General features: G+C 35.1%; 1 protein-coding gene across 2 annotated transcripts in view; it reads right to left on the bottom strand.

Annotated features, from left to right (window-relative positions):
* Positions 1–218: 218 nt before the first annotated feature.
* Positions 219–27,352, bottom strand: part of ERBIN (erbb2 interacting protein) — a 114,299-nt gene continuing 87,165 nt past the window's right edge. Inside the window, exons 16-27 of one of the 2 annotated variants that reach the window (XM_062513994.1) lie at positions 26,444–26,590; positions 25,713–25,879; positions 24,641–24,823; positions 22,336–22,450; positions 20,468–20,651; positions 18,172–19,693; positions 10,610–10,753; positions 9,671–9,793; positions 7,829–8,038; positions 6,661–6,753; positions 5,996–6,070; positions 219–3,355 (exon numbers count right to left, since the gene is read on the bottom strand). In XM_062513994.1, coding sequence (XP_062369978.1) covers positions 3,248–3,355; positions 5,996–6,070; positions 6,661–6,753; positions 7,829–8,038; positions 9,671–9,793; positions 10,610–10,753; positions 18,172–19,693; positions 20,468–20,651; positions 22,336–22,450; positions 24,641–24,823; positions 25,713–25,879; positions 26,444–26,590 — 3,071 coding nt within the window. In that variant the 3' untranslated portion in view covers positions 219–3,247. Of the gene's footprint in view, positions 3,356–5,995; positions 6,071–6,660; positions 6,754–7,828; positions 8,039–9,670; positions 9,804–10,609; positions 10,754–18,171; positions 19,694–20,467; positions 20,652–22,335; positions 22,451–24,640; positions 24,824–25,712; positions 25,884–26,443; positions 26,591–27,352 lie in introns of both variants that reach the window. The other variant, XM_062513993.1, reaches the window with a different exon arrangement.

Raw genomic sequence — 27,352 nt, forward strand, 5'->3', positions numbered from 1 at the left:
AATGAAATCACTTAAAACAGACCAATAGGCACTGAGATGCACAGAGGCAGGAACACAAATTGGACTTCACTAATGTACATTGATTGAATGCTGAGGTCTACAGAAACTGTAGATAAATATAATAGTTTTATGGAGAATTTCCTAAGCTTAAATAAGTCCATTTCACACAGCTTTAAAGAGCATTATTTTATTATCTATTCTCCATGTCTTACCTCAGAAATAGTCTTATTATATACAAAAATTTGGAATGTTGAGTAAATGCTGATCAATAGAAACATTACATAGCTGTTGACAGGGGAATAATTCTAAACAAAACCAAAATAGTAATGAATGTTTGATTCTGTGTGTTGCTTATTGCTATGTCTGCGTTCATATAATGCTTTCAAGTATTTACACTTTTTAAAAACTCATTGAAAAAGAAACTAAAAAAAATATTTACATAATAAATACGTGGGAGACTTCATCTTTTCATTACATCAGTTGAACTGATTCTTTAATGAACTATTAAGAATAGAAAGAATTAACACAGTTTGCATCAATTCACTGTCATGCTGAGTAACTCAGGCTGCTGATGGATTTTATTCTATTCAAAATGTAGTTTACAATGCATTCAAAATGAAAAGTGCTGATATCTTCTCTCCTCCTATTGAATCCTGGCTGGACTAGTTCAGGAGACACCTTTTTCCCACTCCCCACAAAATCATTTAGTCTGACATGTTTACCTTCACACACTGACACTGACAAAACAAACACATTTCAATTCACTGAAAACTCAAACATTTAGTGAGTAAAATCAGCATAATCCATGTTTTATTAGACAATTAATTTGCTAACTGACGGAAGACAAGCTTTGGCCAAGTATTTCCACAAGAAGTACTAAACTTCTTGCTATAAATCTCTACTTATATAGTTCTACCAGCTGAACAGTTTTTTGGTAGAATTTTTCTGTGATACATAAATCTGAAAATTAAGTGACACAACAACATTTAAAACTTCTGTTACCATTAAAGCAAAATACAATACAGTTTAATTTCTCGGTGATATATTTAAATGTACTGCAAAATGTATACAAAGTCAGTCCAAGATCAGTAAAGAATCAGTTCTGCTTTTTGGACTCTTCCCTTCTCAAAGATACAGGTTTTATAGAAGACCAAGGTCAGTTAGGACTTGTCTGTATGTATCCCCATTAAAAGGCAGTGTGTGATAAAAATAACATGATTAAAAGTAATGAACATGTGATGTGAACATTTTGCATATTCAATAAAAAAATAGAAACTACATAACAACTAAACACTGAAGCCTGCCATTATATAGCTATGTTTCTCATTTTTTAAGATTAACAGCACACAGAAAATAAGTGAATTTTATCAAAATACAGCACATTTCTGCTAATATATCCAAAAAATCATTTTCTATGCAAATATTACTGAAAATCAACTAAAAAGAATTAAAATATACAAAGAGTTGTTAAAGGGTTTCAATTAAAATTATTAGAACTATACACAGTACAATAAGCAATAGTTAACATCTTTGAAAGAAGTGCAATAATATTGGAGTTCACTTATTAAAAAAGTACTGCCTGTTTATTACTGCTAGCTATGTATAATTCCTTTCTCTTCCAGCTCATTGTTCCAAAACTGAAGGAGGCTGGTGTTTTTGCTAGCTATTAAAAGCATTTAATTTTTGGGTTGAAAAAAGCGCTTATACCTGTCTCAAACTACCAACTTGTACGTAATTAAAAATGAACTGCAATAATTGAATATTGCTCCAATGACAGGCTAATTATTAGCCCTGATTAAAAACAGTTATCGGTCTTCTATGGCACTTTTCCCTGGTCCATAACAACCGTGTATGAATTATCACTGCAGACTATGCAGTCTCTATTCAATTACAAAGGAGAAAGATAATGTTTCTGGTAAACAAAATTAATAGAAGCATAATTGAACCTTTTATACAGTAATAAGGAACAAAGGCAGCCTGTGGTAAATCAGTTTTACATTAATGCAATTAGAAACCCTTTAATGACTCTGAAGTGTCTAGTTCACATTTAATGTTACCTGTAGGAACAGCCCTTTAAGAAACCTCATTATGAACAGTGGGTTTTAAGTTCACCCTCCCCCTTTGCTCTCACCACAGACATTCTCCATCACTGCTCCAAGTTTCACAAACTTGCTTTGGTTACCTAGCTCCATGTGTATGGTTTCCTTTTTGATTTACAAGGCAATGCAAAGGCCAAACAAAATCAAGATGTCTTTCATAGCCTTTCCTGCATAATTCATGTATGTTTAAATTTATATTACAGGCAACAATCTTAAAAACTGGCCATTTCAGTTTCATTTTTAAAATCTGTCAGCTTAAAATGGATTCTTTTTTTATAAAGATAAAATTATCACCATTTCCACAAAATTGGGGATTTCCATAGCAGAGAAAAATCTCTGGGCACAATTCCACAGTACAGTTGAAACAATTATGTATGCAAGAAAACAACTAAACATGAAGCACATGTGGCAAATGAATATTCAATGACTACATTAAGAACAAATCCTGTATAATATCACAAATTTGTAGTTACAGTCTTCCTAAAAAAAACACCATAAGCTTTTATTGCATTTACTATTGGTAGACGTACACTCCAGAACTAAACACTTTTTCTTCTCTCTCTATTCCAGATTTAGATAGCAGATAATTGTTTCACCTGACCTTTATTCTGTCCAACCAGCACCACCTTCCATCTACCCATTCATCTATACAATGTGCACATAGCAAAGCCAACACTTCATATCCCCGTTCGTATCTACAGAAGTGGTTCAGCGTAACACATTAATATCTGGTGAATAAAAATAAAGGCAATAAACAGCTACAGGACAGATAGCCCTGCCATCTGTCCATTGGCTACAACCGAGGCTTCTCAAAGCCTTGCACAAAGTTTAGTATGTGTATGAATTATCCAAAAATAAACCTACCATCTGTACAAAAAAAACAACACAGGTTTGTTCTTGGAGGAGTGATCCTTAGATTGCTATAATGCTTAAAAACAATTTTATTCACCATATGCATTTCCAAAATTAATTCCTGTATGTTCTCTACAGTGGTTTTTCCCCCTTTAACCACAAGTTCAGTATTTCCTGTACAAATTTTGATCATAATTCTTTTTGAGTTCTTTTAATGTATAAAAATATGCAAAATATTCAGTTTCCCCATAATCCTTCAATGAATTCTGTTGGTTTATCCCCACAATCCACGGTACTTATGAAGAAACTTCTCGCACAATGATGAGTTCCACTGCATTTTGAAAAGTCTTTAGCAACGATACTGCTTGTCCATGATCAATATTGATGAAGCTGTATCCGTTAGCCTAAAAAGAATTATTTGAAATTGAGTATTACAGTGTTTTATTCCTTGTTAATAAAAAATATTTCATTATTTCATGTAAATTTATTTAAACCTTAAGGTTTCTGTATGAATGTGAAGAATAAAACACTGCAGATTGCTTGAATTTGTACTTGCATTCTACAAAAAACTAAACTACCTTATCAGCCTTGGAAGAATATTTCAAATAACCACAAGAAAACTTAAGTTTAAATTAACAAATCAGACATCTAATTCATCAGCTGTAATACACAACAAAAAAACCCAAATATACTACAAATTGCACATGATATTTTAAGTAAAAGAGTATTAGAAATGGCATCTGTGATAAATTAAAACTATTGAGTCCTGTGACAAAAACGTTAATGACACTGGGAGCCATTTTTTTGTGTTAGACTCTGAGATAATCCCCAATTTGTAGCTGTGTATGACTGTAAACAATATTGTTATTCTTGGACAAGTTTGTCTTAGCAAACAAAAACAGGCCCAAGTGGCCTACAAAAGACAGGGAAAACATGACTGTGGCTCAGCTTCTCAGAGTGTACTAGTGCAAGATCATTCTCAACCTGGTCAGCAAAATGTTGCAGAACAAATTTGTCCATTTAAACTGTTACAGCTTCCAGCTGTGTATCTCACCTTTTTCCCTGAGCTACTTCTGTGGTGACAGAGAACTGGATGTGCTCTCTGTGCCTTAGCTGTGACATTTTGAAAGCTACAGTTCTTATCCCATCATTGAACACTCACTGTTGCTACCAGCTGAATCCTTGTCTAGAAAACCAGGGGTTTTCAAATCTTCCTAGAGTTGCAGAGGGAGATTTATGTAGACTGTTCAATCAGCAAAAGTGGGAACAACCCTTCCAAGTCATAATTTGTACAGAATGTCCTAGCCTAGTCTTAAATCTTACTTTCAATCATCTAGTCACTAGTCATGTACAACATTTTTACTAGACATATGTATTAGACATGCATTATAATATGCATGCCTATCAAATTTTTTACAGAGAACATTGCAAAATCAAGCATAGCAAAGGCATTTTGGAGGAGATGGTATTCATTAAAAAAATCCACGGGAGTCTCAGTGGCAGCAAAACAGTGGGACTGTCATTACATCACTGGGATTATCACATCTGAAAAGAATATGCTGTTACATAAAATACACTCTTTGTTATGAGAAATAAAATGGCTTCTCGTTGTCTTAAAGCATGGCAATGCAACTTGTCCTTCAGCTCTTTTTCAAACTGAAATCCTTATTAAACAATAAGCAAAACCCAAGCAGTGCCAACATGAAAAAAGACTTCATGAAGGAATTTGATTTGTCTGCATGGCATTTATAAAGATAGGAATAAACCATTATGACAGAAATTACCTTTCAGGTATGTTCCAGTTTACAAATACATAACAAATGCCCTAACAGTTTTTTCAAAGGTGTAACAGGTTTCCTGTTCCTGTATGTGTTGGTAATCCTGGGTGTTGGGTTACTATCATCCCTGTATCAGTAAGAGGACAAGGACCTCTCTCATTCCAGTGAGGAGAAACATGCACAGATTATTTATCGTGCTCAAGAACAAGGATCTTTTACTTGGAACAACTTAGTCTCAGTTCAGTTTTCTTGTGTGCCTTTTGGCTTTATCTTTAATTTGAAGAATTAGGTTGAGTTTTCAATTTGGTTTTGTTTTCCAATATGTTTCACAGGATGTTGTGATTTAATCGAGGTACTAGAGGGGGTGGGGGGGTTTGGTTTTGGGCTTTTTGTTTGTTCTGTTTTTAGAAAACTGAAATGCAGCAGAGTTGACTCCATCAACATTTTAATGATATGGTAAATCATTATTTTTAACAAGCTATGCAATTTATAGGTAGCTAGAACAATGTTCAAGTGTCCCACTAGTCCATATATGGTTAAGAAAGTAAGGCACTATTAACATACTGTTCATTTCCCTGACCCCCCCCCCCCCCCCCAATAGCTTATGAGCTCATTAGACCACTTCAAACAGATCTGATACAGAAAAGGTCTGATAGGCACAGACTTCCTAGAGAAAGGAGCAACACAGCTTGCAGTCCAGAAGCCATAGCTCCTGAAATGCTTGAGCTGGCCAGCAGCAAATGGACTGTGACCAGCCAGGCACCAGCCAGCAAAGGGGCAACTCTGGCCAGTGCTCGTGCAAGTCTGGCCTGCCAGTGGGGCAGAGGCAGCACAGGCTGCAGGAGCTGCAGATCAGAGAGGGATGTAACAGGAGAGTGCAGCTGTGGAGAGTGGCTGTCAGGGGCCACTGCTCATGTTCAGACAACACACTGCTCACAACACTGCATGTGAATGACCACAAATGCAGTAACTGAATGACAGTATAGCCTAATGAAATGCTCATGTTACATTTCAAGTGATATGTTTTGTCACTTTTTTTTGTCTTCAGTGTGAAAAATGTTCAGAATTTAAAAAAAAATGATCCACTGTGCTTCAGTCTGAGTCACTTATTGGCACATTAGATGGCAGAAAATGAAAAGCTTCATCCCAGAATTTAAGAATAAATCAGGAAAAGGTAGGTAATCGATCTAAACATTTTGCTCTTAGGTGCAAACTGAAAACAAACCAGTATATTACACAGGCTAGTTAATTAAGTCATTACAATACCTGAATTATTTTATCCCCTGGCTGTAACAGCTTAGATGCTGGTCCATCTGGCTGCACTCTGGTTACAAATATGCCCTTGAAAAACAGAGGTGGAAATATTTTTGACAACTTATTTATGAATAACAGGATAGAATCAAACAGATGTAATTCAAAACCTTTTTTCAATTTTCCTTCCTAAGCAGAAGAAAATGCAGTACTATTCTACAGGTGTCTGGCTTTTGAGACTGCTTTCTTTTTCTGATGTTAAAAATCCAGAATTATCTTTAAAGGGTTACTGAGGGGAAAATTGTCATCTGACTTGGTTTCATTTGGCAGATATATATGTCAAGATGAATTATCAACCACCAGAGATAAGAGCTATAGGCTAAATCACTGTCTCTTTTATAGAAGGATTCCTAGTTGTACACTATACAATTCATAATCTCAAATTTGCTAATTGATAACTAGAACTGTGCAAAAACCACTCATCTGGAATAATCGTCTATACTGTCATGCAACCACAGTGACCACCTACAACCTTGATTTTCCACATCATTTGTCCAATCTTCTCCCTTCCAGTCCTGAAGCAGTGGTTTGGAAATATATATTCTTTCTTTTCCCCCATTGCTGAACATGTGAAATGTAGATCAGAAGGCTTTCAAGCAGCATTACCATAGAATACTTACATCATCATCTGGTCTGAATGGATTTCCTCTACCCCCAACTCCTCCTGATATACTAAATCCAAGTTCTGGATCCTTGTCAACTCTTACTCGAATCTATGTAATTACAACCAGAGTTAGATTAATTGCCTGAAAATCTACATTCAAAGCTACTGTAATGAAATTATTACTAAGGAATTCAGGTGAATAAAAGCTTTAAAAAAAAATTAAAAGCAGGTCAAGAGTGTATTGTATCTCATAATATTAATGCAGAACAAGATTTCACACAACAACATTATGTATCATTGTACCGAAGTTTTACTCCAATGCCACTACTATTATAATCATAATTCACATGGACTTTAAATTCAGAGATATTTTGATATTATGTAGGTTACTTTAATGCCCCCAGCAAATACACAAGCTGATGTGGAAGAATCTGTTCTTCCTATTTCTCTGCTACCTATAGATAAATTTTGTAAATCAAACATCATTCCTACTTTCACTGCAAATTCTATATAGCCAAGACTCTGTCCTCTTTCTATGGCTAGAAGAGTTGAATAAAAAAACCTTATTTTACACAGGAAGTGGACATTCTCATTCTGGCACAGAATGAAAATGTAGTTATCAAGATTTTCTCAAAAAAATCCTAACAATATAGAAAGAAGGCTGCCACAATGAAAGACTAAGATGGTACTTATTCATTCATTAAATGGTATAAGAGTTTCTTATATACAGATCTGTCTATCATAAATAAAACTGATAATTATCAGGCATGCATCAGATTGCTCATTTTTATGGATTTTTGCTTATGGATACACATTTCTGCACTTGCAGATTTTTAACCATTTCAGATGCAAAGTACTCTATGCTGCACTGTGACTCTGCATTTTCTTCAGTCACTAGCAAAATCATGAAGTTGAGAAATTAATTTTTAGCTCAGTAAAAATATGCAAATTAATGGTTTTGGTTGGTATGTTCAGTTAAAATTCTACCAAATTTCTCTCAAAACTGGAAAGAATGCATGATTTGAGGAGTAGAATTGCTCTGAGATAACTTCTTTTGCTGGAGATAAATCTCTAGACTGTTACTGTCACCATTTACAGAGAAATGATAATAAATGAAAACAATGTAACAATTAATTGTCTCTGACTGACATGCGTCATATCTGTCAGATAGACTTTACTCTTACCTCTTGCTTTGCCAGGTCATGGCTTTGTCTGGGAGAGCACTGGGACTGCGTATAGGGAGGTTGGTGGGCAACTTTCAACATCAGATAATCAATTAATTGCTCTCTAGATGGATGTCTTGCGACTGATGATTGAGGAGGGAGATGATGGACTTGGCTGTAGTTTGCTGGAAGTCTCTGAGGCTGGCACATTTGCCCATTTGTTAAAGGCATCTGAGAAAAACATGAATATTCAGGGTCAAACATTTTATAAGCAGCAATCCCCAATTCTTACTTTATTAATTCAATACTTCTCATATGTGGCTGCTCTTAATTTCCCCCAACATTACTAGAACTACTCTTCTGGAGTAAAATTATATATATTATATAAATAAAATTATATATATTATATTTTGCTTATAACTATCAGCTCTGACCTACAGAACAATTTGAAAAACAAAAACTTTTGAGTACTAGTTTATTAGCACAAATTATACAGCCTTTGCTTTTAGCACTTGTTTTTTCACTGAGTTTTCCCAAATATTATTTTCTAGCAGTGCAACTGATGGTATTGACTCTTGATTGATACCATTACAATGTGCACTTTTCTTGCAAAAAATTCAGAGACTTTGTAACCATTTCCAACAAAGGGTTGGAACAAAAATCTCACCCCCCCTCCACTCACCTCCAGTTGGCAGACTACATGTTCCCCAAACATGTTATGGTGACCACTTCACAAGAAAACTCCCTGAGCAAGTTCACATCCAAGCTCAAGGTTTTAATATCAAAACTGTAGTATTTCCAACAAATGTTACTCCTTTGTTAATGTATATGTAATTGATTGATAGGTATAATGATGACAAGCAGCAGTGGGGTACACAACTGTTGACATACAGCACATTCCAACCGTGTCACCAGCAATGATGCTGGAGGTGGCAACATTTCCTTAGTGAAGCTGTGTTGAGATGGGCAACCTTTTTACACCCGTGCATATCTCATGTTCCTATCCACCCTAATTATTGACTGATTCTGTATGATTCCAAATGCTATAGGTTTGAGTTACAGATTGGCCTCCCACCATTATCACATTAGTTACAGGATACAAGGATATTAAAATACTCTCTCAGTATTTACAAGTAACTGAAGTGTGCAAATTTCAATGTGTATATATTATACATTTCAGATTATTTACAAATCATATGCATTTAATTTACACAATTTTCCATTGCCTTTTCTGAAAACTTGAAGAATGACAATAAAACTTTTCTTGTTGTCAGAGGTAGAGTTTATATAGGTAAAATGTATCCACAGCTATGCAAGTGGATATACCCACTGTCTGTAGAAATGCAACTGAAATTAAAGAAGGTGTAAGAATAAAATCAACTTCTGCATCATAATAATTTACAAGAATACATTAGTTTTTTGGTAGTAAGATCCACCTCCAGAGATGGTGCTTAGAGACACATACAGAGTGACTCCTACTAAATCTTATTTATTATCACAATTTCATCATAACAGATTTCAAGTTTGTTCTTTAAAAGGTTTAATCAGCTTCATATTACTTTTCCAAAGTAATCTGCCATATTCCAGTTTTCACTTGCAAGTACTTGTTTGGCTTCAAATTTCTTCTTTCAAAGCACCTACTGAAGAAGAGTAAGAACTATCTTCCTTCATATAGACAACTATTTTGTCTTCCAAAAAGAGGATGCTTTTCATTTATGTCAACTTTGAAGCCTACGTATTACATTTTAAAAAGGCCCTAGTTCCAACTGCTATCCCAATATAAGTTTCTACTGCTAATAAAAAATACAGCCTTACAAATAACAGCCAATCATGTCCTATCCATGTTGTCATGCAAATAATTACCTGCACAGCTGTTTTTTTGATGCTGTCTGGAGGAACATCTTTGAGACTAAGTGTGGCAGATGAGTAATTCTGCTGTCCCGAAAGGAATACTTCATCCTGGCATTGGTCTCCTGGAGCAGAAGCCTGGGGATGTTTTAAACAGAATGAAGCAGTAAAGACAACTATCTTCATATAATTAAAACGAAAAAATTCTCAAAAGAAACTCAGGATAAAATATTTTAAGGGGTTTATGCTTCTTTATGTTTTTTGATTAACTAGGACATTATTTATGCAGAAAATCTCACTAACCAAGACACCACACTCCCATAAAATATTGATGGACATTTACAAATCTTGCAGCTACAGAGGTGTCTTTTTTCAGCAGTAAATCAATGAACAAATCCTAGGAACTAACTATTAAAGGATTCAAGGAGTCTTCTGTTGACTTTATCCTGCTCACTGTAGATGCTGTAACATCACTCAGGGTGCTCATTTAAAAACTCGTTTCCCCATACTTTCTAACTATAAATTTTCTTGAATTTCTAAAGTATCTTACAGTACAGTTTATATCATCAGAATTTGTTTTGGGGGAGCAAGAAGAATAGTCAGATTTTGTTGAAACCTTATCAGCCTAGATTAAATTCAGAATGGCAATCTTTTGAACACAAAGGTACAGTGAAACCAGACAATTTTACATGAACCATCTACACAAAGCCAGTTAGAGAACTCCACTTCATGACATTGAACTGAAAAGCCCTGCAATAAGTTTACAACATATGAAGTGAAGGCAAAATACTTAATGCCTAAACTAAATTTAAGCATATAAATGATATTCTTTTTATTAAAGCATTGTGCATATGTAAAAGGATAACTTTATCAATTTAAGACCCCCTTACAGTTTATTCTTTCCCCCTCTATAGATATATATATATATTGCAATAGCCTCCTGTAGGTACTCACTCGAACAATGTGCACACCAGAACCTCTTCCGTCTGCAACACTCAAGGCAACACTACCCTGGCTGCCATGCAGATCCCTAGAGCTGCCATAGTGAAAGCTGCTAACTGCAGCATAATTGGAATTAAAGGACCGAGACAGCATGCTCTGAATAAAGAGGGGACAGATTTAACACAGAGATTAGTGCAGCATGCATAAACCACAAGACATGTTATACATGTAATACAAACATATTCCATCATCATGCAAGATAAAAACCATGCAAGAACAGTACCACTGTGATGTATAAACATGACTCTGTGACCCTATTTACTTTTATTTACTGTAAATCAGCATGCAATCAGCAGTTCACATGCAGAATTACATGTAAATAAAGTAATTGAAATATTCATGTGTCTTTGAAAAGACAACAAAGGTGCTTATCAAAATTTTCAGGTTTCCATTATATTTGCAACATACCAAATATGTTATAGGAAGAGAAGCTGGCAGTCATTACACCTTTGGAAATCTCTCTAATTACCCCTTACTATTTTGTCTCATCCCCCCATCCCACTACCAGTAAAGTATAAATAAAAATTTACACAGAGATTTGACTGACTGAATTTTCTTGCTATAACCATGCTGATAATATCCACAGTGCATTCCAGTAATACTTCACTCAGGAATGTGAACAAGCCTCATTTAAAGGAAGAGGGTTGAACAAAACTGAGACTACCCCTGTGCTAGTGTAAGCAATCAAGCAGGTAATGTGACCTCAAGGACAGATGTGACAGCAGTTTGGGTTTGAGCTTCATTATCTTGCAAACCTTACCCCTGCAATATTGGCAAGGATAACAAAATGAAAGCAAGAGACAATACCATCTTGCCAACATGGTCTTTTGTAAGAACAAAACAAAATAAAAAGACAGTGCAAAGGAAGAAACAGAAAATCTTCCATGGGCCACCTGATAAATAAAACAAAGCTATCTTGAAAATGTGACATTCTCATGAAGAAAATATTGTCGGTAAAAGATACACCACAAAGCATCAAACCCCCCAAAATTCAAAGTTGTTTTCCTTAAAGCCTTTAATTTTTCTGAGTTAAAGAAAGGAATGTTCAAAATAGGTATGGTTTGACTAAGATACTCTAACAGTTCTTACATTAATAAATACATTTTGGCACTTGCCTATTGACTATGTATACTAATCTGATTCTTAAAATAGTCACTAGTCCTTAGGCAAACATCTGGTCTTTCTTCCATCCTATTCATCTTGTGATACTAAAACTAGTTTAATAATCAAAGCCATATGCCTCTGTGTACTCATATTCCCCAGATGCTATGGTAGCAGAGTCATTGGAAACTCCCTTGTAAAAGAGCATTTACTGACAATACTGGTTTTAACTTGGCCAAAGTTCTTGGACAACCTCTGTCTCAAATGACATAGTAAGCATTCTTCACATTTCTCCTTTACACCTTCCCTGTTTTCTAGCCAATGGATTTTTCAAGCTTCCAGGCAAGTCTGCAGATGTTTTCCCTTTCTTGGGAAGACTCTTTTTAGCATTTAAATCTACATTCACTAGACATTCAATCTGAGTGTACTGCTCCTCTAAATCTCAGGCCAAACACCCAGGCAAAAATACCAAAGCCAATATTTCTTAGCTTCTTAGTGACTCAAAGTATCTTCTTACTACTCTTCTCATACCAGTGTCTGTAAATAACCAGGTGGTCTTCTTGCTCCATCATTACAGGCAACTCCCTGAAGTCTCCTTACAGGAAGCTCTCAGAGGCTCCTATATCACTCCATCTCCACTAAGTGGAAAAAGACCAATAAAAATAGAAGGAATGCATGGTGGGACTAAAAAGTTCTTTCTTCAAAGTGTCTCTAGCAGACCATCCTACTGTACAGACCCCTAGATCTACTGTATTCATTCTCAGACAGAACTGAACAGATGGTTGATAAATAGCGACAATCTATGTAACAAAAGAGATATGTGACAATGCAAATTTGGATTTAAAATCTAAGATCTGCAATAAAGAAGGAGAACTTTCCTAAAATTTACAGAGGTATGAATTTGTACATCAGGAACTGAGATCTCAGTTAAGTGAGTCCCACAATGACTAAATAATCTGAGAAGTATAAACTCTGAAGGGTTTAAAAATCTTCTTTCTTGGAAGAGACTGTTTCTGACAGTACAAGAAATGATTGTGCAGTTAATGTAGGGAAGAGTTGAGAACACTGTTACTCTCCTTTTCTACATGAGCACAGCACCTCAACTCTAGAAGAAACCCTAAAGCTGTACCAACAGTACAAAATAAATACTACTGAAAATTACATGGCCTTGTTAAGAAAGTTTTAGTTGAATGCAAGATTCCTAGAGACAAGAAAAGAATATTTGTCCTCTACTGATTTTTAGTTGTTTAGAGAGAAACATGCATTTGGAGTGCAAACAGCATTCCTGTTTGTTTCTCAATGTGAGAATGATCAAGGTTGCACATTTCGTAGAAAAATTCCTTAAGACTGCTGTATCAGAGGACACATCTTCTGAAATGTGAATATGCAGATGCCATTAGCCCCCTGATTTCCACTCCAAATTATTAAAAATTGAATAAATTAAAAATGGAATAAATTCATGATCTAAATTTCATACGAAGTATGACTGCTAGTTCTAAGTACCAACTCCATTAGTCACCTGGTTTGCTACTGTGTCTTAAGGCATAATGCCCTGCAAAATAATAATTGAAATATTTGAGGCTTAAGAAGAATTACTTCAGTTACTTAGTTATATACACGAAGAAATATACATGTCACATCTCAGTATATTTTTACCATATATTTAATATATTTTATATAATTTAATATATTTTACTAGGAATCAGTTATTCAGCCATCAATAGTCCATATTAGGAACTACAATACATAAAGAAAAAGTTGTTACGTAAAAAGTAATAATCAGTATGTTCATTATAATCATTCCAATCTGTAGTCAAATCAGCCTCTAATGAAATCAGTTCAGATACACACAGCTAGTAGCATAATTCTGGGGTTTACTTATTTAAATGATAAAAGCCAGAACATATTCCCCCTTTCACAGTTTATAAAAGAATTAACATTCCAGAGTCCAAAAGGATGTGATTTGAAAATTGAAATGCCTTAATGTATTTACTTAGGTGCAAGAAAATGAGTAGTGGAATTTATTTAGGAGAATTGATATGGAATAATACTGTAATTTTAAGACTGGTTGGAGTCTATCATGACAATCCCTGAAATTTGGGCACAGAAGAGGAAATAATAATTCCACTATCTGCAGGGAACATGACTCTACATTCTACTTATCTTGAAATAGCCTTAACTGGTAACTTAGCTACTGCTAAGCCTAAGTAATAGTCTTTTTTTATTTATTGATTTAACACTACCTAGAATCAATTGCAGGGTAAAGGTGGATGTAATTCATCCTTTGAGACAACATTAAGTGTCTAGAAATCCCTTCAGTTTTCATTCCCACTCTCCACATGACAGACATAACAAACTCTTCCTATTGATATGCTACATATGAAAAAAACTACACATAATTTAAATTCTATTGTCAGAAAATGTTTGCAGATTGAGAACTTTCGCTGTTTACATACCAAATGCACAAGAATTTTTTTCCTTTTAAAGTGTAGTGGTTTGACTTCTGAACTCCTCAAAATATCATTAAAATACACTGATGGTTCAGAAGTCCATTTGAAAAGAGAAAAAAAAAGTAATAAATATAACTGAAATCAAAATGGTAAAACTAACAAGTACTAAATACATAGCACTCCTGTAATTTATCAGGATATGTAACTATGCAAAAATATTCTTCAGGTTATGATCTTATAAACACTTTAAGCATTTTTTTTATGTATGCATAGACCCACTGAAGTCACTGTCTTTGACACACTGAAGCAAGTTCTAGTTAAAGCAAATTAAAACTAGGGAGAAAATCTAAGGCCATATAAATTAAAATATTTTTGCAAGTTAAGTATGTAGCATAAAAAAAGTGTTGAAGAAAAAGTTTCAAACTGTGATTAGAACTGCAATTCTACGTCAGTACTGAAACAAGACAGTTTTCTTTTAATAAGGTATTGCAGACTGACAACTCTAAGAATAAAAGGTAGGAATTCAACTATGATCCCTTCTCTGAAAGCTCTGCATTTTAGATAAACAGTAGATAAAGAGAACCAGAGAACTTAATTTCACATGAATTAGAATTGAAAGCAAACACATATCTAATGAACTCCCATGTGATCTGCAACAAAAAAAGGAAAATATACATATGCAAGGGAAGGACAATCAGGCTCAGTAGCTAATTTTGTATGCTCAGCAAAGTCATGTAATAGGTATTTGCAGGTAACTGTTGCAGGTATTTCTTATTGCAATTTATGGATGAGAAGTTCCTCTACCACACATTAAGATGTGTGTTTTTACACAGGCAGTATTTTAGTTTCTCAATTACTAAACAAAAGCCAACAAGAATACTACAAGAATATGTTGTAACATACTAGGTAGTTACGTGGCTATGTCACACTCAAAAAGAAAATATGCTGAAAAATATGACTGTTTTAAAAACTCATTGTGCACTAAATTTATGAGGTTGGGGGTGGGGCTGAATTGACTGCATGCCTTCCGACATCTTATGCATACAACCACTAGAGAGCAGTTTGACATTTAAAAAAGCTCTTGTATCCCCCAATAAAATATGCTTTGCATCAGGTAAGCAAATTATTTCTTCTAATATATGCAGAATTTCTATTTACAAATGTTCTCATGAACCATTTTCACCTTCATTCACCCAGATGGGTAATTTCAGTTATTCTCTACATTTCACAGAAACACACCATGTTCTGAGTTCAAAGGGACACACAAAGATTGCCAAGGCCAACTCCTAAGTGAACGGCCCAAACCAGGACCCTTACAGCACATTAATGGTATTACAAATCTTGGCCATTTGGTTGGAACCCATTGTTCATAATTTTTGCTAGACTTAAAACTCATCTGTATCCTTGCTTATGCAAATTAAACTGAAAGTTTTTCCCACCTATATCAGGTAAAAAGGGTTAAGAAATAAGGAATTAGTTTCTCCAATTTGTCCAACATGCAGACACTGCTGGACAAATTTGAGTGGGTTTATTCCTTCCTCTCTCTTAATTTACTAGATGTTATTAAAACACCATCAACATATATTTCAGGAGCTTAGGGAAAGAAAAAAGAAACCAACCAAACAAACCAGCAACCAACAAAACCAATCCCCAAAAGCCCACTACACCCTCCTGCCTAATAAGCATTTCTATCTATAAAGACAGAAATTATAAACATGATTAAGTTCAGTAACAGTAGAGTCACAGCAAAAGTAATATATTAACCTATATCGGTCAAGAAAATAGGTATTAAATACTCATAACAATGCTTTATTTTGTATATGTGGTTTTTTTCAGCATTGTATCATATGTTTTAAAAAGAAGTGCCATTTTAAATCCATGAAAGCTTTGTCAAAGTAATTTCCAATAAATGTTCCTTACATAAGTTCTGTAAATGAGCATGTTCTTTAAATGAGTTCTGTTAATTACTGGATTTTTTTTTTTTCAGATTTCAAAACATTTCAGAAATCTGCTTTATAGATAAAGCACCCTCACCATTTGGCAAATTTTTAATTACAAACCAAAATATCAAAGCCATTATTTTAAAAGAACTAAGAAATATTCAGTTAATTCCTAGAATTTCCACATTATCATATCTGCCAGCTGACATACAGGATCATATCTACATTTTTCACAATTCAGATTTTTCTTTTTAAGTTGGTTATATCCTAAAGAACATAAAGTAGACAATTCAATATACACATTCACTTTTAAACCCATAAATAAGTGTCAGATTGTTAAGTAAAGGCTACTTTAAAACACTTCAAGGCCAGAACAAAACAAACATAAAAAACAGACATAAAAGATCTGTTAAAATAAATGCACAGCTAAAATCTCAATAGCAGCTATTCCACATCAGTCTAGTAAGAAAAATTAAAGTTTACATATAGAGCATAATGAAAAGTATTGTCAAATATAAAGGGAATCAAGTCAGATAGTCAATGGCCATTTCAGCACAGATGGCTACACTGCTCCAGACCCAAACAGATATCACTGCTGCATTAAACACTGTTCCTACTGTGCCAGTGAACAAGCTATAAACAAACTGCATTTGCAGTGCACTGCAGTTCTGCTTCCCTCTACTCAGGGAGGACTGCTGGTATTTTTGCTTCTCATGTCATTTCATGTAAGATTTGATATATCCATCCAGGAGAATGGAACATGAGGGAAAAACACATTCTGTTGGAGTTGGAACATGGTGAGGTTAGTGACCCTCTTGTGGGACAGGGGTCCTCACATGATAGCACAGTACTACCCTAAGACACTTTCTGTTGCAGGATCAGAAGAATATGTACAGCAGTTGTGCAGTTTTTTATAAAAAATTAAACCCGTCCCCTTCTGTCACCAGAATTTATGCAACTTTAAACAAAAATCCCACCAAAAAAATCCCCCAAAAAACAAAAAAGCAAACCCATCCCTCCAAATACTGCGATTTCTGAAGAAAAATCAGAATTAAAAGTAATTTCTCCAATCATCTCCAATTAAATTTCTCTAGCCATCACAGATACTCAAGTATTTACCATATTAATTACAATGCAAGCTATGTTCTTAGACAAGAAACTAAAAAATAAAATCCATCTAGCTGGCATAATCAAAATGTCATTTGGATACTTTACTCAATTCCTTTCCAAAGAAACATGACCTGGCTAATGACATTCAAGCCATTTTTAGTGATGATATTTTCAACTGGGTTAGCTGGACAGCACAGATTATGCTCTTCCAGGCTCTACTCAAATTCTTTGAAGATATATAATTGTTCAGCTCTACTTATCAGCTCAAATTCTTGATGGCATTTACAGTACATGAAGAATCCTGTTCATCATCTCTACTTATATCAAAACCTACTGTGATTTTTCTGAGATGAACAAGATTTTTAAGTGTTCTCATCTCACAGCAAGCAATAAATATTCATTCAACAATCTGTCAGATACCCAACTTCAAAAGATAACTAGCTTGGAGGCAAATACATGATAATTATGGCTTTTGAATTCTTCAGCAACTAAAGCTGCAGACCCATACTTCTGAATAGATTTTACTGATTTCCTTTTTGCTTGTTCTTAAAGAAAAGAAATAGGGTGAAAAAACGCAGAAAGATCAAGAAGTGTGAGGGAATATTTTAGTAAACTGGGAATACAAAGCTACAATAAAAATTGCCTAACTTAAAAGACCTGGACTTGCAGTCCAGCAGGTTTGTATAACATTATTTAATGTATTCAAAAGTAATTCAGCTTGGCTGGCAAGCATGATGTAAAAACAACAGTGCCTTTTTTCTCCTTTGGGGGAAAAGTTAATTTACAGTCTACCATCTCAGTGTTTCTCAGATATTCATCACAAACACATTTATCCTTGTTAAAGCAGGATCAAAATTAGATTTTCAATAGTAACAGAAAAGTAAAAAAAAAAAACCAGAATTATTGTTTTTACCTTTTCTAGCTTTTTAGCCTCAATATGTCGCAGCACCTGTTCCCTCCAGTCATGAGGGACTTTAGTTTTTCCTGCAGGGTCTAATAACGAGTGCTCGGAGTTAACCCTTGGGCTGGATCTCTTTGAGGGGCTAGTCCGTGAGTAATTGAAGTCACTGACTGACATAGTTCTTTCTGGTATTTCGCTCACCGCCGGCCGCGCGCTCTGCGGCCGAGTCGCACTGGGACCATCAATGCTGTATGTTCGGGCAGAGAGAGGCCTCTGCTGTCCTGACACTACTGCTGTAGCTCTTCCCACTGAATGCACATCTCTGTATGTTAAGTAGTCCCCTTCAGGAACTTGGGCTCGTCTTGAAGGTCCGCTATCCCCAACATTTATGGAAGCTGTAGAAGATACACTGCTTTGCCTTTGAAGAGTGTGCCTGGTTGCTCCTGTGAGCAATCTGTCACCTGGTGGAACAGCCCACAGATCTGCATGTCTCCCAGCCATCCGCTGGTGAGTGCTGTACACAGCGCTGGCCCGAACATTGTTATGATTGGAGAAATTCATGTTGCCAGAATGCTTTACATAACTGGGAGTTTCTGTACTGTCAGACCTAAGCAGACGTGAAGGAGGTAAAGTGCCTTGTTCTACTTGGGTGTTTTGTTTCTGGGGCCACAAGGCATCTTTTGCTGCTGCACTGCTGCTGTATTGAATATTATATTGGGGAGCACAGAGCATCTGTGCACCGCCTGTCACTGATCCCCTCCCTATATTAGCACCTTCAGGATTGTGATTTGAGTCAAACTTGAACACCGTTTTTGTAGAAGATACTAAATCAGATGATGACGATGACCCAGGGAAAACCTGTAAAGGCTGATCATACAGAAGAGTAGCAGATTTACTTCGGACTATGTTTTTTCCATCTGCAGTATCAGAGCCTGATTTTACCACTGAGTTTGGCTGTTGAGATCCATTCTCATTTACAGTATCATAGATTTTCAGCCCACCACTGTCCATACTTGTGATGCTGTGAGATTTCATCACAGGACCGCTTCTCTGGGGGGACAAATCTTCAGTGCTTCTAGAAATAGACAGCTCAGCAGAATCCCCATCAATTGTAGTGCTTTTTGCTAGTTTGTCTTTAATGGGAGACTGTACTGTTTCCTCAGCATGTCCGTTTACTTTATTTATACTATATTTATTTCCATTTTCCAAGTGCTCACTTTCTTCTTTTGTGTTGTTATTCAAAAAGCCCATTACTGAAACCATTTTTTGTGTTTCCAACTTTTCTACAGGAACTGGCACTGCCTCTTCACTAACCAGTTTATTGATATTCATGTTTATTTGGTCTAATTTGTGAGACTCCTCCATTGGAGTGCTTAGATCAACACCTTTTCCTACCAGGCCTAGTCTTTCTTCAATGCTCAATTCATATTCAGACAAATTTGTAACCTTCTCTTGCATATTCAGTTTTTCTTCCATTGTAATACTCAATTCTCCTCCATTCTGCAAAAGATTATTCAAATTTTCATCTTCTCGCCTGGAAAAAAAAGATGGCTCTTAAAGAAATTCTCCTAAGAGTGAATGCATTTCTCTTAAGAATGCTTTTAGAAAAAAAATACCATTAATATGCAACCATGCTGTGCATACAAAACAGGACAAAGAAACATATTTATAATTTGCTATTTTATATTGAAGAAATATGTTACATAGAGAGCTCATTTGGGAAATGTTTTTATGTCACGTGGTTTCAGAAGTTTGTTTAACTCCACAAAAATAATTAAAAACAGTTTGAAAGTGTCAAGAAGTACGAAGTGCCAGTAACTTTTTTTATTAATTTCTTTTAATTTCCATTTTGGAAAATTTTCTTGCTTGTATTAGCAGTTTTTAAGCAAAATTGTACTTTTTAACTAAAACTCCCCAGAAGAGTTCACAACCTGTAATTCTATTCTTTGTAGGTTTTCAAGAAATTTTAATAGTCATGTTAACAATCAAATTATTTTTAAAATTAAGCAAATAAAAACACAGAGCTTTTAAAATGTTATACTGATGTATTTTATAGGGATAAAAACTTAGAAAGTTAAAATTATTACACCCTATTAAGAGAAATGAGAAACATATATTGTATACTAAAGTTACTCTGAAAGTTTTTTTGAGAACATTATTAACCTTAAGAGAACATCATTAACCTTATTATATAACACTGAAATTTAATGAATGACAAATAAATTAATTAAAGGAAGAAACACCATATAAAACATTAATTAATATTTTTCTAATGTATTTTCTTAGTGGTCCACAGTATCTTACAAACCTGATTTTTGATAAAACACCAGCATGAGTTTCTTTGTCAGGAGAACAGACAGAAATATCTTGGCTACTGTCCGTATTCAAAGAAACAGAATCTGACATTCGAGAAGGAGAGGAACAGTTGCTGTTATTCTGATTACTATTGTGGGTAGCTTCATCTGATAAGGAATCAGTATCTTTTGAATCATCTGAAATAAAAATTTGCCAATTTAGTTAGACACACAGATCTTATTAATAGCTATTTCATATGTGTATGTATAGTATTTAGAAACTGTCTCTTGTTCTTCAGTAATTTTTAATACCAGAAACTAAAACGTAAATTAACACCTCTGCAAAGTTCATTTAAACTTACAAAATACTGTTGGAAATAGTTCCTATTTGTAAAACATTTGGCTTAATGCAAACTGCCCGTATCTGTTAGTTAAATGTAAATTCTTGTTTTATTCCCATTTTCCTAGTGATACACAAGTGCTATATCAGTGAATACTTCCTAAAAATACCTATTAAATCATACTTTTGTTACTGTAAGGATATCAAAATTGTCAATTACATGAGTCTATTGCCCCCTAAGAAAATGAAGCACACTGCTTCACATGCAGTATTTTGAAAGGGTACACCACTCATGATTTTGAACATTCTGTCATTATTAAAGCTATTTACTAGACCAAGTACTCTGGAACCATCTAGATGACTGGATAAGCTCTGTATAGCTTTTTAGTAAAGTAAAACATCAGCAATGAAAAATCTTCTTTTTGCAGATTTTGAATTCAATGCATTCCCATGTTTTGCAGTTCCCTTAGGACAACATTTTCAGAGTAATTTACCCCTGGTGCACATTGATTCTTGCGTAACGTATGCATACTTACATACTACATCCGTATAAAAATAATTTCTCTGGGGAAATTCAAGCCAGCCGTGATTCTGACATGAGTGTAGAAACAAATACATTTAAATTTTTGCTTCAAGCCAGTTACAGGTACCAAACGCATACATTTTGTGGAACTAATGTCTGTCTTCAGAGACAAGAAAGAAATTTTGACCTGGTTCTTTAGTCAGACATAAAAATCCAAGGACAGCATTGATAAACATCCACCTTTTCATCTGTATGGGATCTTCAACAGACTTCCTGCTTCCACTATGTGGTTCTCTTCACCAAATCTCACCTTTTTACATCTAATGTCCAGAAAAGCCTTTTGTGCTGGATATACTGGACTTGGATATCATATAAAGCAAAATATTATCTGCTATCCTCTTTCTCAATCATGTTTTCTCTGAATCCTAGGCCATTTCTCACTCTAAGGAAATGGTTACCCAGACCAAACTTATATTTCAGAGAATATAAACGTTAGCAAAAAAGGATGATCAGAATTTTTATGCTAGAAGAGCAAAGAAAAATAGAAGAGTAAAATCATTCTGGAGAAAGAAGAGAGCACAGCTTCTGTAGAGAAATTTAAATAAGTGATACTACTGCCTATAGCAAAAGTTATAGCAGCTGCATATCACAACAAGAATTCACAAAATCTGGGTGAAGGGGGAGTTACAGAGTGTTTCCAATACAAATATTACTTTCTGCAGTCCTTTTCTTAGGAATATCAAGAGTGTGTTCAAGCTCAAAACCCCACAAAATACACATCCCTTCTCTTCCTGTCTGATTTAAAATGACAAGAATTAAGAAAATGAGGATATCAACACAGGTTCCTCCAGCATGCACTCAAATATTTGCAATGTTTTCCTGCTTTCATTGCTTAACTAGGAAGATATTTTCTAACATACAAATTAAGCCTACTTAATTTAATTTGAAAAAAAAGCCACTTTGAGCCAAGAAATTATCCAAGTCACAAAACACTTCAAATGCTTTTTATGGTATATTACCTTTTTTGCTGTTGCTTAGGGCTACCACTTTTGGTTGGTTTATGGAGGTTTCTATCAGTGGTGGTCGCATTTCTGCCATTTTCATCTCTTCATCAGAGGACAGTTCTTCTGACTCCTGCTAAAGGAAAAACAACTTTATGCTGTCCATTTTGAAGAGCAGCTCAAAGGTAATAAATGCGACCTAAACTAGCACCCACTGAACAATAAAGGGGTTATAAATGAGCCACGTAACATGGGCAAAGCAAAACAACTTTGTAGTGCATGTCAATTGAATTATGTTTCAGAAGTAGCATTTGCAAACTTGCACTGTCACTGCTGAACTCTATGGGATGACACTCAGGTAACTTTAACTGCAAAAAACTACTTGAAGCAAGCAGATGAAGCCTTTATTCCACCATGGGAGAGAGCATCCAGTTGAGTCCAAGTCACAAAGTGATCACTGAACCAGCAAACACCACAGATTGACGAGCCAGGTACTGGTTTTGAAGAAAAGAGCTCAAACTGAAACTGCCATAAATTAGCCATGACTGAGACAATCCTAAGAATAGAGAGGGGTATGCTATGAGTAAAGACTGAGGGAGCTTGGCTTGCCTAATCTATCTAACAGAAACAGAGTAAGGGTAGCTTGCTAAGGGTAAATTCCAAAAGAAAAGAAGTTATTTAACTTCAAGAGCAATGGAAGAGAAATAAAGCAATGCTGAATACATTTAAGCTAGTAATCACTAGTTCTGAACCAAAAGATGGAACTCTGTGCACTTATGAGAGAGATTAACAGACAAAGCTGCTGCAAGAGCAGCCATGCAACTGTTTCAGTATCCTACTGCTACCCCTGTATTCATTTATCTTCAAAACCCAAATGTTTTCAGTAAAATTTTGAAGAAACAAACCCTCAGCAAACCTTTCCTCAAAGCAGACATTTCTTTCTAATAAACATGCTTCCTGCTACAAAATCCATGTTGCAAACTGCAAAAATAGTCTGCCAATATTCACTTTTCCTTCCTGTTTTGGAACACTTAATGCATGGAACCTACTGAAGCACCACCTTGCCATGATACCAATTACCTGACCAGTTCTTACGACTGCAGGAAGGACAAATTTGGCTGATATGCGGCAAACAAGCTGCAATAGTCTAACTAAAAATAAAAAATGAAAATCGGCTTTTCTCTATAATACAACCAACCTATCTTTTCACTGCATCTACCACATTCCCTCCCTCTCGGGTATGACATACAAGTGTAATCAGTGCTCAAATGAAAAGCTTACATACAGGCAAAGCTTAGCTATCTGGATTCTGCAGTATTGTTACCAGCAGGAAATAAGGAAATACACAGAAACAAGAACTTCACTGTACCTGACTCCTGCACATACTACAAGTAAGCTTACTACAAAGCTGCAAAGCATTACTATCACTATCATTAGACAACTATCATGATCGGCTGAAATCACATTTTAAAATTAAAAGAAAAAATGTCAATACCAGTATTTTCACAAAGAATGTAGAAGCAGGAACACACTAGCGGGGAAGTAGCCAGTGACAGTCACAATGGCCTGTCACTCAAGACTTTTCACTGTATGATATAGTCACAATCCAGATCTTACACAACATGGGCAAAAATAAAAAATCACTTGAGAAACTATGAAAAAAGTATTTTACAAGTTGTGACTGGGAACTGATTAAATGACAATTTCCAAAATTTGTCATAAATTTCAAACTTTCTAAATAAATTAATACATGGTGTTTGACAAAGAGATGCAAAGTTCAGAAGTTTAAAATCCTTCACAGTAAGATGTAAGTATATTTCAAGTAACATTCCTGACAGCTCACTAGCAAACACAAAGGAATAAATATTTTTAAACCCATCTTCCACTTTTCATTTGAAATGCATGTATATACTCACTTGTATACAGAAACTTTTTACTGCTACCACCAATCTGACATTTTCTCATTTCAGCAACAATTAAAAGTGATTATTTAATGAAGTACTGACAGTGAAACAACTGAAGAATTGTACCAAAGTGTTTGTACACTTTTCACAGTATATCTCATCCCTTAACTGAGTTTGCATCACTTTTCTTTAAATGCATGCATCTTTTATTATTTTTGTAACTTTTTAACAGCTGTTTCAACTTTTACTTAACAAAATCTGAAGGAGAAAATATTGAAAACCATCTGAATTTACAACATTTATGGAGGGCAATTTTCTTCGATTGTCAATAAAAATTTTCATTTCCCAGAAGAACAAATTCAATACAAACAAGACCAGCACAATTTCTGACTGCTATAATGCACATTGCAATGCCATACCTCAAGCACGTCTTCATGGTTGACAATTGTTTTCGTGTTCTGCAGGGTTTTAACAAGTGCAGTCATCTGTGAATTTGCAGTGCTGTGCTCAGCTTCTGGTTCACTAGGCTTCTGCACAGAGCTTCCTGCTGAATATTGCTTTCTCTCATCAGCTTTGTTCTTTATTGAACCAGTTTCTGAGGTCTACAAAATTATGAATATTAGCAGAGAAAGCAGGCTGAAATGTTTTTAGCAACATATAAAGCCATCATTATATATCTTGGGAAAATATGGAATGGAAAAATCTGAGCTCTGTAATTATAAAAAACAAAATCCACCAGATATGAAATGCTAAGAAAACACTATAGATAACTAAAGTACAGACCCTACTCTGTGTTAATCAGTTTGACTCATCCTTACTGGTGTCAATATGTACTATTATATTTCCAGTCAAACAAACAAAAAAAAAAACAAAAAAAACAAACAAACAAAAAAAATCAAACAGACCAATATCTACAATGATTCTCTGTGAGCACCAAAAAGTAGCCCTATCTTTTATCATGCTGCATCAAGCTCTTAGAGACTTGGGACACTTTTGCCAGCCTGCTATTACTGCTTGTTACTACACAAAATCTTCAGTCACGAGCAGTAAAAGCCTTAGAGATTATTCAAACTTTATTTTGAAGTCTGGCAGATAAAAGAGGATCAGAAGATGACAAAGATGCCATCCTCCAGAAACCAAAGAAGGCAGCTCCTTAGCACATCCACAGTTTGTATTTGCCTGAGAATTAGGTCACTTTTCTTGTTCTTAGTGCAGGAGGAAGACTGCTACTGCAAACCAGACATTTATTACAGACCACCTTAGGTGGGGAAGCAGTAAACTTCTGTAATCTAACCATTTAGATTCTAGAATCTAACCATTAGAATCTAACTGCTATATTCTAGAATCTAACCATTTAGATTCTAGATTGTGTAGTCTAACCATTTTTCTTGCTAAAGTGTCAGTGGGGAGGGAGAAGAGAATTAACAGGAATCAATGACGCATTAGTCTTAGGAATTTCTTTCAAAACCAGAAGATAAGGCTATCTCTAACCTTTACCCCCACATCTTTTACAGAAACTGTCTGGACTTCTCGTTTTGACTCCTTGGCAGCATCTTCAGTAGATTCTTCATCCTTTAGTCTATGTACAATTGTCTGGACTGTTTTGACCATGTTCTTCAGTTCATCAGGATATGGAGTTGGGTATCTCTTCAGATTGCCTTCCTGTAAAACAAAAAGCAATAAGGTTCTTCGTTTATTTAAACATCAGAACTAAAATATAAGCTATAAAACAAATAATTAATTAGGCCAAACCACTGAATACTCTAGAATCCCCACCTTCTTAGTCAACTCTGCCTGCTTGCACTGAGGCAGACACAAGCTTATACAAGCAGGCAAGATGATGGATCACTCTCACTCCCTTTTCCCAACATGCCCAATGATTCCAAGCAAGGATTAAGCCAACTGTAATTCACTTAAAATAAAATCAGGATTTACCATGGTTTCCCCACTTGTTGTCCATAGCACCATTAGTCAGGTAGGATCCTAGTTAGGCCCTACATTGCCATGTATCAGATTGAGTTCTCCTCTTGTGCCCTGCTGAAAATGATCTGGCCAAATAATGCCCAAACTAAAAGCAAATAAAACAAAAAAATCCAAATCATAGTGTTTCATCCTGCTAAATACTCTAAACTGATGACTTGATTTATTCAGCAGAGTGAAACCCATAATGAAAGTAAGGAAAAGGTTGAGATTACGGGTGGAAGTAACAGTGAGGGAAGCACCCAGCATGCAAAAATAAATACCAACCCGAGGTGGTGCCTCTCTCTCATCTTTGTCTTCGTCACACTCAAATGCCACCTGAGCACGCTGTTTCCTCTGTTCCTCCCACAGAGATGGATTGAAACTTTCATTATCAGATATGAACATAACTGGGAAAAAAACCCAAATAAATTCTTATAAGAATAGGCTACACTATGCAGAAGAAAATAGACTCTTTCCTTCTCCTGGATGGAATTGGTGTGTTTTTTTATTTATTATTTTTAAAAGATAAACAGCACTATTAATTAAAGATTAGATGCAATGCCACTGCTTTAGGAATTTGGCTGTACTTTTGTATGAGCAAATCCCTGTCTTTAAAAAGAAAATTGTATACTCAGCTGCACACTAGTCTTAACATTCACACTTGAAAATTTTTAGCAGAACTCTTAAGTGGTTTTATTCTATAAATAAATACTAAATAGTGTGTTTGTGAATATATATATACACACATGAATTATACTTGTATAGATTTATATAGCCTATTATCAGTGCTTAATATCATTAAACAGAGGTAAGAACATTCATCTGATTTCATTTAATGAAAATTTAAAAGTGAAAACTAAGAATGACTTAGTGAGAAAAACCTGCATTCTTACTAATCCTAAAGCAGTGTAAGCATCTAAAACTGAAGATTGAGTTAATCTGTATGATTCTGCAGCAGTTATTCAGTATCTCTTGCTTAATTTTACAAGAGATTAAAAAAAAAAACTTGGAGGTATCCAACGGCTCTTATTTTAGCATGTCTTGGTGTTACATCAGCCAGGTTCTACTCTTAGCAGGATAAATACTCTAATAAATTTGCCACTACCACCCAGAAAATATGTGTGTGTGTGTATATATATATATATATATATATATATATCCCTTATTAG

This window comes from Cinclus cinclus, chromosome Z (assembly GCF_963662255.1).
Source record: "Cinclus cinclus chromosome Z, bCinCin1.1, whole genome shotgun sequence".
Classification (NCBI taxonomy): domain Eukaryota; kingdom Metazoa; phylum Chordata; class Aves; order Passeriformes; family Cinclidae; genus Cinclus; species Cinclus cinclus.